At 46.5% G+C, this 17424-nt stretch overlaps 1 protein-coding gene across 1 annotated transcript in view; it reads right to left on the bottom strand.

Annotated features, from left to right (window-relative positions):
* Positions 1–15397, bottom strand: part of PLPPR1 (phospholipid phosphatase related 1) — a 116453-nt gene extending 101056 nt beyond the window's left edge. The window contains exon 1 of the mRNA XM_065406745.1: positions 15338–15397. Within this exon, the coding sequence (XP_065262817.1) occupies positions 15338–15397 (60 nt within the window). The remainder of the gene's footprint in view (positions 1–15337) is intronic.
* Between the last annotated feature and the right edge of the window lie 2027 nt (positions 15398–17424).

Here is a 17424-nt window from a genome sequence, read left to right as displayed (position 1 = left end):
AACATGGCTTCAGTGAGACAGCAGTATCTCATTAGCTGAAGTGTAAATCAGTTTCTGTTACTTTGCTTAGAGAAAGCAGCTCTACACAAAAAACTGTTCCCCAGCTCCACCCTCTCCGTGCTTAATTATGCCCTGCTGAAATTCGGGAAGCCCCAACTTAGCAGTTTTCATACATGGGACATCCACAGCTAGAAGGAAGGCAGTTCCAACTTCACTCCTCGAGGCATGCAGCCTGGACATTTTTGGCCAGTCTTTGTGCTTCTATCATTCTTTCCATGCCTAAAGGAGACGGGAATGATCAGCAAGGCCTACAATATTTTGTGTGTGTGCGCTAATTCTGGCTAGAGATGAGACAAATGAGGAATCTCTTGTTTAAGGTGAAGTGCAAAGTAAAAATGGAAATTGCATCCTGCTCAGATTTATGTTCTGACTGCTCCCATTAACCAGGCTGTGGGGGGCCATTAGCACAGAAATACCTGTTCATTAACCTTTTTAAAAAATCTTCCCTTTGTGAGAAGTCCTTTGGTGTGGAATCACTTGATGTACTTTACTCAAGATGGTCCAGAATGCATCATTCAGCAACACCGCGAATATCATGGGTTGGCAATGAATATTTCTGGTATAGGTGGGTTCATACTCAGGGATACGTTTTTGATCCAAGGAGAATGTCAGAAGATTTTACAAAGGGGAAAGCAAATCTTTAAGAAGTCCATTAGAATTAATCTCTCTTCTGAGGGTACATCTACACAGGGATGGCCATGGCTGGTCCGGGTCAGCTGACTTGGGCTTGTGGGGCTCGGGCTGCAGGACTAAAAATTGCTGTATAGACATTCGGACTTTGGCTGGAGCCCGAGATCTGGGACCCTCACCCCGTGCAGGTTCCCAGAGCTCAGGCTCCAGACTGAGCCCAAATGCCTACATGGCAATTTTTTCAGTCCGGAGCCTGAGCCCCATGAGACCAAGTCAGCTGACTTGGGCCAGCCGAGGATTTTTTTATTCCTGTGTAGACGTACCTTGAATGACTTCCAGATTGGGTGGGGGGCGGAGGGGAGTTGAGCATAGTACATTGGTTTCACTCCGATTTCATTTTGCCATTTACCTGCAAGGAAATTCAGCAGCACCAAAGATCAATTCTGTGCATCTAGTTAGGACCATATCCTGCTTGAAGGGGAGACGGGTATTACAGCAAAAGTACAAATGGCACCAATGGAAGATGAGTGTACAGATCAATAATAGGACATGGCATAGGTCTTTTGTATTTTACCTGTTTTCATACTATAATGAAAGTGAGACATTTATTTAGATCTACCGGGCATTCAACTCTGATCTGCAATGTAATCAACTGAATTAAATGATGATACAGTACAATGTACACCACTATGGACCAGACTGTGACTTGGATCAGACACCTACGCAGGGCCATAAGGGTGAAATAAGAATCCCCCTTAAACTCCGGAATGGGCTACTAGGACCTGGATCCAGGCACGCAGGATAGGCAAGATCTGCAAGCTTAGCATTCGTTGAGCCTGGCTCTGCACCCACAATGCACCAGGCAGGGCTTGCGTGAGAGGTGTTGCAATTTGCTGTCATAGGCCAATACCTCCCAGAGTAAGAGGAAGCAAGGGAGGAGTTGTGCTTTACAGGCCTGGTCTACACTACGACTTTAATTCGGATTTAGCTGCTTTAATTCGAATTAACGCTTGACCCGTCCACACAACGAAGCCATTTAATTCGAATTAAAGAGCCCTTTAATTCGATTTCTGTACTCCTCCTCGACGAGAGGAGTAGCGTCAAAATCGGTATTGTTAATCCGAATTAAGGTTAGTGTGGCCGCAATTCGAAGTTATTGGCAATTCAATGTTATTGGCTACCCACAATGCAACGCTCTGGAAATCGATGCTACTACGGTAGCTTGGACGCACACCACCGAATTAATGGTGCCTAGTGTGGCCGAATACATTCGAATTTATAAAATCGGTTTCCTAAATTCGAATTATATAAATTCGGATTAATCCTGTAGTGTAGACATACCCACAGAAGCACAATCCCTTCCCTGCCCTATGCCTGGGACAGCATAGGCATGGCACTGTCCCACACACAAGTGTGTGACAAAGCTGCAACCTTAGTTACATTGTGTTCTGCTGGATTTTCCCTTTGTCTAGTTCTGAAATCAGGATGAATAACCTGTTGGCTTTTTATCCTGAATTCTTTTATTTGTCACGCTAGCCTGTGGGCACTATTTTAATTTTAGTTATACTAGTGTAAAACTAAAACCAGGAAACATAAGGAACATTTGCTCTAACGAAACAGAGAGCCAGGGATCCCATAAGGTCAAATATGTTTTAGTACAAGTGAACGTTTGGATCAGACGAGCTGCATGACTGTCTTCAACTTTTGCTACATCTTTCAGCAGCTCGCATCAGCTTGGAAAAAAAAAATCTCCTGCAAAATCCTCTCGATTCTACGCAGAGCACTATATATCAAGTTGTCAAGAAGACACAGTTTCCACTCCGCTTGCAAAAGCTTTCCTGAAGGCAGAAATCAAAGGCTTTGCACAAAGAAGTAGGCTCTTCAAATTGCAGAGTTTGAAGGCTGTCTAACCTTCTAAGCTTTGATGGTGCTGTTGCTTGTTCCAGTCCCTTCCCACAGCCCTCCCGTCATCAGTCATTACTCTTCACCAGACCAAAGAACACCACCGCACATATCGTACGCATCAGAATCACTCAAATTAGATACCTCTCTGTAATCTGTGATCAGATGGAGACATTTCCATTTAAAATGTGTGCAGGGAAATTGCTTTTATAACACAAAGCTCTTTAGAGCCTGTCCATCATCATGTTTGCACACAATGGTTCAAGTTCTGCCCTCAAGCGTACATACGGAGCCCCACTGAAGTCAGTGGGGTTGTACGTGGGATACTGGGGGCATATTGTTTTCTCATGGTACAAACACATCTCTGTCTTGATGTTTGTAGCAAACTAGCACATTGGAACTAGCTTTCCGATTTCTTTTCACAACAGTCAGAATGTTGCAAGATTCAGTATATTTCCACAGGCCTCGTTCCTACAAACAATTACACACATGAACAGACCCATTGGAAACAACGGAGCAACTCACAGGTGTAACGTTACTCATGGGAGAGTCTTCAGAATCAGGGGCGTATGTTCAATAATTATGTGTTTTTTTATATAATGCAGGAAAATATGGCTATAAATAACACACATTTCAAAACAAAGAGGAGAATGAACATTGGTTTAAACGACGCGTGTTAAAAATGGGATGTTACTGAATAGCATGAAAAATAGACAAGTGATTACAGCAGAGTGCAGAGAGACCCCATTCAAGATCAGGGCCCCATTATGCTAAGTTTTATGCATATATATAGAAAGAGGCAGTCTTGCCCAATAGAGATTACAATCTAAATAGGCAAGACAAAGAAACGGTGAGAGGGGAAACAGAGGCCTACAGAGTGGAAATGGCTTGCCCAAGGTCACAAGGAAGGTCAGGGAACAGAACTTAGGTCCTTCAGAATATTAGTCCCGATAGCCCCACTTTTTCTCGATGTAGAGAACTTCTCTCTACAAAGTGACCCCTAGTCAACAAACAGCCTCCAATCAAAACTGACGTCCCCTGTTCAATAATTCTGTCCACATGTACCATAATTGACCTATGAAAATTCTGGGTACAAAACATACCTCCAGCTAATCAGGGCTTTACTTTTCTCGATTGCAATCTCCGCACCCACCATCCTTTTAACACAATCAACCAGCTCTGATTGGGCGGGATGATTTCAAGCCACGTTTGGTTGTGTGTGTAGTGCATTGGGACTAAAGGCTCAGTCCGACAGGGATGCAGACAACGAGAACGAGCAAGCAGCACTGAACCGTTAGAGGACTTTGTGCTAGTACTCTCCCTCGTTGCTGGGCCCTCCCTCTGCTGACAGCCACTCCAGCCCTGCAGCAGTCTGCTGCGTCTTGTGACTCACCCCTCCATCCAGGTCACATTTAGTCTCAACCCATCCAGGGTCATAATGTATCATCCTAATCAGTGTCCACCAAGACACTGTTGATCAATCCATCATCTGATGCCCATCCTATGTGCTTCTGTTCAGAATATCCTGTCCCAAGGCTTCTTTCCTAGATATCCCTGATCCATTCCTCCTCCAGAACACCAACCCTCAGGGCTGCCTCCTTGGTGTCTTGCCCCTCGACCCAGGACCACCACAGCAGCTCATTCCTCTCCTTTAGCCCTTCCTTGTCTTTGCTGCTCCTGGCCCTTTTGCCAGAGCTGCCCTCTCAGGAGGGGGATCCCAAAGCCCATTCTCCCCCTAGGCCTCAACCAGGGGCGGCTCTAGGCACCAGCTAAACAAGCTGGTGCCTAGGGCGGCAAAATGTATGGGGCGGCAAAATGCTGGAGCCTCACCTCAAGCAGCGTCCTGGGCTGCATCCTGTTCTGCTGCCGAGTGCGGTGGGGCACGGAGCCGGCTAAGTGGGGAGCGTGTCCCCGCCACTTTCCCGCAGGCAGCGGCCACCCCCCCCTCAGGCGGGAGCCGGTAGCGCAGCCCTGCCCCGGCTGCAGAGGACGGACAGCTCCTCCTCGGCTTGTCCCTGCCGCTGCAAGCCGAGGAGCGGCCCGTCCTCTGCAGCCGGGGCAGGGCCGCGCTACCGGCTCCCGCCTGGGGTGTGTGTGTGGCCACTGCCCGCGGGAGAGCGGCGTGAACAAGCCGAGGAGCGGCCCATCCTCTGAAGCCGGGGCAGGGCCGCGCTACCAGCTACCGCCTGGGGGAGGGGGTGGCCGCTGACAGTGGGAGAGCGGCGGGAGCCGGTAGCGCGGCCCTGCCCCGGCTTCAGAGGACGGGCCGCTCCTCGGCTTGTTAGCGCTGCTCTCCTGCGGGCAGCGGCCCCCCCCCTCAGGCGGGAGCCGGTAGCGCGGCCTGCTCCGGCTGCAGCGAACGGGGGAACATGGCGCCCAGGCGGTCCGCTCCTCCTCGGCTTGTCCCCCCCCTCTGCCTCCTCCTCCTTCTCCTCCTCCCTGCGCCGCCTCCTGCCAGGGGAGGGGAGAGGGGAGTGAAGCGGCAGCCCGGGCTGAGCCCAGCTCGTACCAGGGCCAAGGCGAAGCCCAAGGATGAGCAGGGCTGGGATCCAGCAGCAGCCCCAACCCCTGGCCCTGGGAGCGGCGGTCACCGGAGATGACTCCACCTCAGGCCAGATCCGCAGCAAGATAAGAGTCGGGCCAGGCGGGAGGGTCCCCAGGACCCCTGGGGAGCTTCTGCCTGCTGGAGCCCCAGAGGCTGCTGCCTCCCTCCCCAGCCCCTCACAGCACTCCAGTGCCTGGAGTCTCCTTCTGCCTCCCCTCCTGCAGGGGGTGAGCGACCTGGCAGAGAGGGGCAGCATCTGCCCAGCAAGCCCAGCACCTCTTCCTTGGCTCCTCCAGCCCCAGAGCTCTCTCCATTGCATGCCCTTCGGGCTCCCAGCAGGGTGGCCTCAGGGTGCCAGTGCCTGGAGTCTCCTTCTGCCTCCCCCCCTGCAGGGGGCGAGCGACCTGGCAGAGAGGGGCAGCATCTGCCCAGCAAGCCCAGGACCTCTTCCTTGGTTCCTCCAGCCCCAGAGCTCTCTCCATTGCATGCCCCTCAGGCTCCCAGCAGGGTGGCCTCAGGGTGCCGGTGCCTGGAGTCTCCTTCTGCCTCCCCCCCTGCAGGGGGCGAGCGACCTGGCAGAGAGGGGCAGCATCTGTCCAGCAAGCTCAGCACCTCCTTCCTTGGCTCCTCCAGCCCCAGAGCTCTCTCCATTGCATGCCCCTCGGGCTCCCAGCTGGGCAGCCTCAGCGCTGGGAAAATGCCAGCAGGGCTGGGTCCAGTGTGTATCCGAGCTCGTGGGGAGCTCTCTCGCCACAATGACTAGCGCCTTACCTACGGCAAGTACAGCAGTGCGATAGGAGTGTGACGTGAAAAATATCATGTCATGTTGTGACACGGTCACTCAAATCACGATTACGTGTGTGTACTGTGCTGCCCTATCGGCGCCATTCGCGCTAATTTCCGTTTCGCATCGGTGCCAGTGGTTATAGGGCTAAAATGCCGGGACAAAAACGAAAACGACTTTCTGGTGCTGCTTACCGGCAACAAAGAGAGAAACGGCAAAAAGAATTAGAACAACTATCTCGTACTTCAAAAAAGTATTTTAAAAAAGTTGACAAACAAGGAGAAAGCTCTAAGCAATGCATTGAAGGTGATTATTCATCAATTGACGAAGACCGATCGAACCAAAGATTACCTTTATCAACTGATAAAGATGAACAACAATCTGACCAAAGATTATCTTCACTAACTGATGAAGACGAACAATCACAATCCATCCAAAGATTTACTACTTCAGCTGAAGAGTCCAGAAATGAAGAACTGTTATCCAAATCTAAAACTGAAGAACAATTATTGGAAGGTGGAGAGACTGACATAGGATCGGATCCAAGTACATGGCCGACAATAATTACTGATACAATGCGAATTATTATTGTGAAAAAAGGTCCTTCAAAACTAGATCCTACATTTGAATATCCATTTAATAAGTCGAATCGTCGATTTATGCCATCCAGTATGATAAAAAATGGGGAACAAATTAAAAATACACAAAATGAGATAATAGAATTAATTTCTAATGGAGTGCGAAATGAAATATTATCGAATTTGAAACATGCCAAATATTACTCAATTATAGTTGATTGTACTCAAGATCTGAGCAAAACCGAGCAAATGTCAATAGTTTTACAAATTCTGAAAATTGATGAAAATGCAGAAGTGAAAATTTGTGAACACTTTCTAGAATTTATACCAGTGAATGAAACTACTGGGAAAGCCCTCACAGATGTAATTCTACAGAGACTGGAACACTATGGAATACCTTTAGAAAATATGCGCGGCCAAGGGTACGATAATGGCTCAAACATGCGAGGACGACATGCAGGTGTACAGCAAAGAATATTGAATTTAAACAATCGAGCTTTTTTCATTCCTTGCCATGCGCATTCGCTCAATCTGGTTGTCAGTGATGCCGCCAAATCATCTAAAGATGCCGTTTCATATTTTACCACAGTGCAAGCAATTTACAACTTTTTTAGTGCTTCCACACACCGTTGGGCAGTCTTGAAGAAGCATCTTGAACAAAAACTCACACTTAAACCTCTGAGTCAAACTAGATGGGAAAGCAGGATAGAAGCTATTAGACCATTCCAATATTCATCAGGAGAGATTTACGATGCACTATTCGAAATAAGCCAGGACTTGTCGTATGATCCTTCATTTCGACATGAAGCTGAAACATTGGCTCAGAAAATGATGCAGTTTCAATTTTCATGTTGCACGGTTATTTGGCACAATATTCTAAATCAAATTAATTTGACCAGCGAAGTTATGCAGAACATAACCATAGACATATCCGAGACAAAGATGATTTTGAATAAAACGCTGGAATATTTAAAAAAAATACCGTTCAGATGAAGGATTTGAAGAAACTGTCAAAGAAGCAATAACAATAGCAGAGGATCTTGATTTTGAACCAACATTTGCACCTCAAAAATTCATTCGTCCTCGGAAAAAAACAAGACAGTTTTGTTATGAGGCTCATGATGATCCTATTCTCAATCCAAACGAAAGGTTTAAAGTTGAATGTTTCTATTGTATTTTGGATGTAGCTATAACTTCCATTGAAGAAAGATTTTGTCAGTTGCATGGTCATTGTGAAACTTTCGAATTTTTATACGATATTGGAAATATTAAAAATCAGTTTTCCAAAGAAGACCTTATGTAGCAGTGCCAAGACCTACATTTAGCGCTCAGTACTGATAACGCTGCTGACATTGATGCAGTAGAATTGTATGATGAATTAATAGCTTTATCTGAGCTATTAAGTCCTAAAACGTCTCCTCTAAAAGTATTAGAATTTATAGCAAGAAATGATTTTTTTCACTCCAAACACTGCTATAGCATTACGCATTCTTTTAACATTACCAGTATCAGTGGCTTCTGGTGAGCGCAGTTTCTCAAAACTGAAATTACTAAAAAATTATTTGAGGTCCACCATGTCTCAAAATCGTATGTCAGGACTGGCATTAATTTCAATTGAAAGTACTACTGCAAAAAATTTAGATTTCACTGACTTATTAAAAGACTACGCAAGTATAAAAACCAGAAAAATTCAGTTCATATAAATTCTTTTAATTTATGAGAAACTGGAAGACACTAACGTTTTTCATTACAGTGTATAGTTGAACTCAAATGGTTTGTAATTGTGTTTTTGTTAAAATTAAATGTTAAAATTACACTAGTAGGAAATTATTTTATTTCACTAACTACAAATTCTCTGTTTTCATTTTTTTTTAAATTTTAAACAGTCAAAACAAAACTGCAAAGTGCAAACATGTGTAAAAGCCAAAAAAAAAGCGTGCGGGGGGGGGGGGGGGGGGCAGCCAAAAATTTTTTTGCTTGGGGCAGCAAAAAACTTAGAGCCAGCCCTGGCCTCAACACCAGGATTCCTAAGCCCCCAGTCTCCTCCCACCAACTGAGCTCTCTCGGACTTTTGTTCCAGCCCCCTCATTCTCTCATCTGGGTCCAATCATTACCCGAGGCCACCTGATCCCCAGCGGAATAGGATCATCTGGGAGGCTACATGATCCTCACAGGCAAGGCTGAGCCTGACTCCCCTGAAAGGGCCAGCCAGCTTGTGGCCAGTGCTTTGTTACTCGTGACCTGATAGCATGAGGGGGAGTACAGCCTACAGGGCAGTGTTTCAGTAATGACCCTGTGGCCAGCAGAAGTCATGAGCCATGGATGTTAGGGACAGTTTTCTTAGACCCCCCCCCACACACACACACACTGCCAACTGCAACTCTTACGCGCACCCAATACCTCTTAAGTGTTTGCTGCATGGTGCAGGACATGCCGCGTCTCTTCCCCGTTGTTCAAGTTGTCCCAAGGTCTCTTATTGCCTTTGCAAAGTCCTGCTGGGCTCTGAGTGGCTGCTGAGCCAGCTGTGACACAGTGTGTCCAGGGAGGCAGCCGGATGTGAAGGGCTCAACTCTCCCCCCACCCCCCATGCCCCTCTGGGTGACTGGGCTGGGCAATGTGGAGAGTGACGACTGGGAGCTGCTACTGGGGGGCCCAGGCTTCTGCCTCAGGGGAAGATGCCGATGCTGGAGCCCTGCTAACCGGAAGAGAGATTTGCCCTGGTGCTGGCAAGAGCAGGGCCTCTGGACTCCTGATCCCCACAACCAAATTCCCTGCCCCTGGACAACCTCATCCCTACCCACAGAATCATTGTTTAGTTTCATTATAAGAAGTTCCAGGATATTTGGATTCTTGTATTTTTTTTTTTTTTCCAAATAAAACTGTGTGTTCAACAAAAAATATGTCTCCCATATTATATGGTGCATCAGATGGGGAGGGCTCTGAGTTACTAGGGAGAATTCTTTCCCAGCTGTCTGGCTGGTGGGTCTTGCCCACATGTTCAGGGTCTATCTGATCACCCTAACTGGAGCTGGGAAGGAATTTCCCCCCAGTCAGATTGGCAGAGACCCTGGTTTTTTTTCTGCCTTCCTCTGCATCATAGGGCACGGGTCACTCGCTGGTTTGAGCTAGAGTCAATGGTGGATTCTCTATAACTTAAAGTCTTTAAATCACGATATGAGCACTTCAGGAACTCAGCCAGAGGTCAGGGGTCTATTACAGGAGTGGGTGGGTGAGGTTCTGTTGCCTGCAATGTGCAGAAGGTCAGAGTAAACGGCCATGATGGTCCCTTCTGGCCATAAAGTCTGAGTCCCTCAGTTCAAGGTGTGTTGTCCCTCATTTCAGAGTTCAGAGGTTGAGACACATGAGCACACCTGAGTAGCCAACAGTCTTGGCTTGCAATAGGAGTCAATGGAAATCCTAAAAATAGCTGCTATACACCATTTGCATTCACGATAATACATGTAAGGCTGTGGCCAATGCACAAACCCTATCTCCAGCCCCACTCACTTTGCCTCCCTCCTTACAGAGCTCATTTCAAACCCAGTAGCCCATTGAGCACATATCCCTCTGGAAGCTCCTGAGCAAATAAGCCCTCGTGCGTTGGCTCTCTGCATTTCTGTTAGCAGCCTTCAATAGCTTGCAGGACCAAGGCCCATGAGCTGTACGGTCAGATCCTCATCTCGCCACAAACTGAATACCAGCACTGTGTGAGAAAAATTGGCTTTAAACCCACCTTTGCACTGCCCTGCTCCTGTTGCAGCCTCTGTGCACCATCTGTCCCCCCCAGTGCTAGACTACAGCATCCTGGGGGCTACTCTAATTTACACTGGCAGCAACCAGCCCCAGGGGTCCTGCATTAGCAAGCAACATAGAAAACCTGAGACAGATTAAGTATTCCCTATCTCTTTCTTAAATAAAAATTGATCAATACCATCAAGATTTGCATACACAAGAGTGAACACTCCTCTTTATTTCCCATATCCTTTGAGTATGTATATAATATAACATCTAATACACAATATCAGGGTTGGAAGGTACCTCAGGAGGTCATCTAGTCCAAACCAAAGCAGGACCAATCCCCAACTAAATCCCCAAATCACCCTCTCAAGGATTGAACTCTCAACCCTGGGTTTAGCAGGCCAATGCTTAAACCACTGAGCTATCCCTCCCCCCAATAATAAATAATCATGGCAGTTCCTGTCATATAATATTTGGAAATATATGCTGCACTGCATGGCAAAACATAATGATATCTGATACAACACAATAAAAAGGAACGATCAAGATACTTGCCTTGAATATTTTAGACACAGACATAGATTTGATAAGTCACTGAGAATTATTTTAATCAAGACTTCTTTAGCCTTTAATGTGACATAGCTTTTCTAATTAGGGATTGAAATGTTGATTTAACATTTCTGTCATTACAGATTAGATGTTGCATGTTACCTCTTTATTTAAATGTCCACAATCTGAATTTATAAAGGAATTTGGAAAAGTCAGCCAGGGGGGAAAGTCCTTACAATGAGCCATTCATCTTCAGGTCAGGTTTTATAATAACTAACTGCTAAGATAAGTGAGCTGAGTGGAGAAAAATAGGATTAAGAAATGGTGTTGAAAATGGAAGTCTGAATAACGATCGGAATTATAAAAAACTGTCAAATATCACCATAAACAGGATGATATTTAAAATATCAACACTGTGTGTGTCTAATACTTTCATATTCAGTCTTAAGCTCGTCTAAACCTGAGAGCATTGTAGAGCTGATATTGTAGAGCAGAATCATAGAATCCCAGCTGGAAGGGACTGTGACGGGGCTTGTGGTGGGGACCTGGTGGAGCAGGAAGGGCCTGGGTCCCCCCAACCGGCCGCCATCCACCCAAGGGTGGCGGCCCACTCCCCTAACAGGCCACTAGGTCATGCAGCCCCATGGAAGGGGCAGTGATACTGACTTGGGCCACTAGGCCACGCAGCCCTGAGAGAGGGCAACCTTACTGACTCTGGCCATTGGGCCATGCAGCTCTGAGAACAGCCCTACTGACTCTTCCCGCTAGGCCTTGCTGAGCCAGGCGGCCACACTGACTCTGACCACTAGGCGATACACCCCAGCCGAACCAGGAAGCCATGTTGACTCGGGCCATAGGGGCTGTCACCATGACTCTGGCCTTTGGGCTACACAACCTTGAGAGAGCGAGAGCGGCCATATTGATTTTACCATTAGTCCATACAATCCCAAGACAAGAGGGGACAGGGCACACTTGTCCCATGACAGGGACTATAAGGGGTTATCAAGTCCAGCCCCCTGCACTGAGGCAAGACCAAGTTTCATTGTGAGCAAAAATGTACTGGCATGAAATTTTGGTGCTCAGCTCAGCTGGGAATTGAAAATAAGTTTTGGGGCAAGGTGTTTAAACTTTATCAGTGAGTGGACAAAACCTTATTAGGAAGATCAGTGAGAGAGGCAGTGGGATCCAGTGGATAGGCCTCTGAATTAGGACACAGGAAACCTGGGTTCTCTTCCTGGCTCTGCCACTGAGCTGATGTGTGACCTTGGGCAAATCGTTTAATCTCTCTGAGCCTCTGTTTCCCCTTCCCTGCATCTGCCTTGCCTATTTGAACTGTAAGCTCTCCCGAGCTGGGGCTGTCTCTTACTGTGTCTGTGCAGCACCTAACACACTGAGGCCCCAATTTCAGTTGGGGGCTCTAGGTTCAACATAGAATCATAGAAGATTAGGGTTGGAAGAGACCCCAGGAGGTCATCTAGTCCAACCCCCCGCTCAAAGCAGGACCAACAACAACTAAATCATCCCAGCCAGGGCTTTGTCAAGCCAGGCCTTAAAAACCTCTAAGGATGGAGATTCCACCACCTCCCTTGGTAACCCAGGAATATCAATGATGATAATACGGATTGTGGGCCATCTCTCCTCTCATTTGTGATCACATAACACCACTGTTTTATCAGCAATTGCTAAACATGGAAAAGAACTATTAGGAAATCACACAATGTGTTTCTAGCTGTCCTCAATGTGATTTAGCAGCTGGAAACAAGCAGGAGGAGAAGCCCCATGTAATCAGCCAGCTTTCCTCAAGTCACCAAGAAATGCTGAGAATCACTGGTTCAGGGCTACTATCAAATTACTGACATGGTAAATACAAAGACTAACTAGTATAGAGCTTACCATGAAGTGTAGCCTCTTGAAGGCACATTTGAAATGATCTCCAGCAACCAACAGACTCCTAGCAGCTTGAAAAGCAAAACACTTTCAGTGAAACTTATTCAGAGTTGTAGTGGCTTCTCAGAGTGAGTGGGCTGCTGTCCATCTGCTCTGCCTTCCCAGTGGGAAATCAAATTCTAAGCGCTGGTTAGATCGATACTACTTGGGATAAATAGAAATAGCCTTCAGATTCCAATTCTGCTGCACTGGACACGGACAATCTACATCACTTTTCCAGAAAGGCAAATAGTAACACGAGTAAAAGATGAAGCATAGTCCATGGGAAGAGCTGGCATTACCCAACGCCAGCAGAGAACATCCATTTTAACACTGGTTCTCTGTCTTTGCGTCTGTTTCTTAATAAAAATTGACTGTTGTCATCACATCTAGCGTGCCAAAGGACAGGGGAAGTATGCTCAGGCAGTGAACAATGATCTTCCCTTCCTCCTGGCACTTGATTTATTTTTACGTTCACCTCAGCCTTGTCTATATGCCAATTTATAACTCTGTTGACTCTGCTACCCTCAGACTCATCATTCACACATTAGAGGGCTAACGTTCTTCAGAGATGATTCAGGCTATAAATTTGAAACATCTTATTTCTCACCTTTCTGGTATTTCTTACACGCATTTGGAAAAAAAAGTGGTTTGGGGGATGAATGAAATAATGATGTATGGATTTCTGTCCTTTCCTGTGTTTGAGGTTCCCTAAGAAATTTGGTCTGGTTTCCACAGGAGACAGACCTCTATATTCCTTGAAAATATGGGTATTAGGTCAGTGATAAATCCCTAAGGACAACCATAAGACACAACTGAGGGTCAGTTGCCTTAAACCACTCACTAGATATTGCTGTCTGCTATAACTCCACCTCTTGAGATGTACTACTCTGTTTCTACAATGGTTTTGCAACATTTTTCCATAACAGTTGGTTAATCAGCCTTGGCCCATGTGATTATGTCCCATACCTATACAGCTAGTACTTTCTTCAGCCAGTCTGCTTTCTGTTGATGAGAGTGGCTAACCAAAGCTCATTCAAGGCAATAGGAAGACTCTCCTTGACTTCAATGGGCTTTGGATCAGGCCCACAGAGCAATTGATTGCACTCTCAGGGCAACCTCTGGGAAACAGAAGGTGGGGAGTGGGTGCAGAGAAGCTCTCCCTTAGCAGGAGCAGGCACAGTGCTGGATGTGTGAGGCCAAGAGAGGTACCTATTACAATCACATGCTCTAGCTATCCTATCTCCCTTTGTAGAGGTTACTATCCTTGCACTATGGAGAGCAAGCCTCCTTGCTTGCATGGGGCCTCAGACAAACTCCATACCCAGCAAACAAAGGCCCTGGTTCCATGCAATGGAACGTCCCTTCATTGACTTCAGTGGGAGCTGGATCAGTCCCACAGAACACAAAGACAAGACTGTGACTAGGCCTTCTAGCCCTTTCCAATGGGTTCTTCTTGTGCCCTGCTCCCTCACTCCTGCCCCTGTGACCCTCACAGACCTAGTCACAATCTGGCCCACAATGTTAATTTTACAATTCAGGATTAAGGGACAACAGGTGTGGGGGTATGAATTACACAGCAATAGGGGATGCCTCTGACTCCTTAACTGTATAGCTCTCGCCAGACAAACTTTTGACCAAAGTTTCCTTGAAAAATTACCCAAATCCAGATCCGCAGGTTGGGATGTGACCTACCTCCTAGTAGGAGGAGAGAACAAGAGGCTTTTGTATTCATTTATTTTGATCATAACAGGAAACAAACTCACTAGAGTGAATAAACGACTAATAAAGAACCTGCCAGGCTGATAAAAGAAAACAAACTCCATACCCAACAAACAAAGGCCCTGGTTGTCCGATCCCTTACTTAAATTAAGTGAGCATTCACTCACATGACTTCAACATTAGTTAACTCACAACTGTTGTATCACCTGACTCCACCACCATGTTTAAACCGTAGAAGCACCTCACTAGATTCCCACTGGACCATTCGCCTGAGTGAATGCTCACCGATTGCAGTAAGAGTTGAACTACTGGGCTAGGCTGAGAATTAATTCACTCCCCTGAGCAAGGGCTGGTGCCTATGTTGCATCAACCTGGGGTAGCTCTAGGGACTGTATGCCTCAAAGACACCCCTATAAATAACAATTCTTCCCTCACTTTCTTCTTGCTCCAGAGGGCAGTGGCCACTTACAGCAATAAATGATGACACCTCCTCCTAGATCGGCTATGCTAGCCAGTGAGTTGGGCAGGGAGAACCAACGCTTCCTCTAGTCCCTACTCACCCGCTCCAGAGATGGACTCACTGAGAATGCAGCACCTGCTCATTCTTCTGCACCTGCATCTGAAGTCTGACAAACCTATATAGGGCGGTAAGGGAGGGATGGGGGATCCGCTTATACCCCATTGTGGGATTGTAATGCGAGACCAATCTGGCCCTGATGCCTTGTTAAATAAGAAAGCTGTGTTCATGTGTGATATACAATCCGTGTCATTTCTTTATCAAAACAGGATACATTTCACAACTGCTGACTTGCTACTCTTCATTCTTACAGAGTTCAGCTGTTTTTGTCCCAGCTTCATCACAGCATGACACAAACTCCTGCAGCATCTGTGCAGTGCACTCACCTCGACAAAGATGAAACATGGGATGATGGAATAACTTCGCTGGGTGTTTCCTAAAGCCATTTCTCATCACACCTCTTGGGAAAGCACTGTCCAAAACTTTACCAGGCTGAAAGAGAGACACAAATATGTAGAGTAAGTTACATTCGACTGAAAGTTCTTCATTTAATACAGCCTGAAGAATATCACGGCAAGCTCATGTAGCAAGCAGAGAAAAAGAGGAACAGAATATTAAGCGCTAGATTGTAGTTTTACAACCTGTCCAGTGTCTTGCTGCATAGCTCCTGGAGCAGCCTGGGAGGTGAGAGTGTGACTCAGACAGAGGTCACCAGGTTTAGGGTGGTGCAGATTACATCTCCCATTGAGCGAGGAGGAAGCAGGATCAAAATCTCAATCACAATTTGACCCTTTCTCTGCTTCTGGACCAGTGCAACCATGCACTGCTCCTTAACTCAGAGCAGATTGCAAGATCACAATCCAGCGCAGAAGTGACTGTACTGCCTGAGTCATAAATGGTTTAAATCAATTATGTTTTATGCTAAATAAATGGTGAAATTGTACTTTAAAATAAGATGGGTTTACAGTGATCTGAAAGCCACTCTGTGGATGATCAAGAGATTTATCTGGGCAAATATGTCCAATTTAACATGCCAGCACAGCTTACTCAGGCAAAACTATTGACTTCGGTGGGAGTAAGCACCACACAATCGGCAGTGAAGGATTGGGCCCTTTCTGGAAAGTACTTTTGGCCCAAGGTTAATTAGTAGTTTAAACCACAAAACCCCTTCCTGCTAAGCATTACTTTGAGATGCTGACTTGATACCAGTCAGCTCTGTGTTCTTGGGGAACCAGGGTGCAGTATCCAGCCTGACTCATGAAAGACCCCCCATCCCCACCCCAAGCCTCTGCTTAAACCAAAACCCATCAGAGGAAAAAAACTTGCAGAGAGCAGTGAAGGGCGTTGGGAGACACACCTAGACCCCTCCTGACAAGGGTGACAAGATTAAGACATCTCCATTAGCATACAAAATGAAGAACAGAGACAACTCCCCTAGCCCAATCTGCATGAAAGATGGGACAGGGAGACATCTCAATTTGCATACAGAATGGAGAACAGAGAACCGCACTGAACTCTGGGACCAGAAAAAGCAGGGAAGCACTGCATCATGGGAAGCTCTGCTCCAGCTGTTAATGAACTTATGCCTGCACACACCCAGCTCAGCAGTTATCAGACCAATTCTAGTAATGAATCCTTGATTGATATCCAAAATACTGAAGCAGAGTAGTTGCATTGTAAGCTCCCTGGAAGAAAACACCACCCATAGCCAAGAGTGATCAGCTCCTATTGTCTAGCCTAAAGAAAACCCTTGAGTCATCAGCTCACCTATAAACAAATCTAGTGTTCTCCCTTGAACAATTGTATTTTCTCTACAAAAATCCCTACTCACCCTCTAGTCAGGGTTCTGATGCTTAGATCCATACTATGCATCAGTTGCACTGGGACTCCATATTCTCCTGACTGATCGTGCTGGGGACTCTGCCTGTCTCCTGCCCTCAGGACCCTCAGCTACCACCATCACCTGGGAACCCTGACCAGGTCAAGCCTCATGGAGCGGTGAGATCGCCCCCCTCTTTCTCTTTCTCTCTCTCTGTTTTCCTTTCTACCTTAGGTATTAATCTTTAATAACGTATGTTATGTTGGTTTAGCCCTCCTTGTGTAGTTATCACTATTATTCAATACATAACTTTTATGGCTAACTTGGTTGCTTCTCTCTCTCTTGCTGAACTTAACTCTTCTGTGTTTTTAGCTTCCCCTATTCACTCTACAGCAACGCTTCTTTTACCTAAGCTAAAGATCCCTGCAGCACCCAAAATACTGTGGGGTTTGCTCATCAAGTAGGTTACTGCCAGTACAATTGTGATGTGAGAGTGGGGATAGGGACGTGCTGAATCTGGGATGCATAAGGGTAACAGCTTGAAAATGCTGCTTGACACAGTCCATGGAGCCCAGGGGCATATAAGGAGAGGCAGCTTGAAAGTGCTGCTTCCTCCAGCCCAGTGAGTCCAAAGACATATAAGGGGTCAGCTTG

The sequence above is a fragment of the Emys orbicularis genome, chromosome 6, assembly GCF_028017835.1.
Source record: "Emys orbicularis isolate rEmyOrb1 chromosome 6, rEmyOrb1.hap1, whole genome shotgun sequence".
Lineage (NCBI taxonomy): Eukaryota > Metazoa > Chordata > Testudines > Emydidae > Emys > Emys orbicularis.
This window is presented reverse-complemented; position numbering and strand designations above follow the sequence as displayed.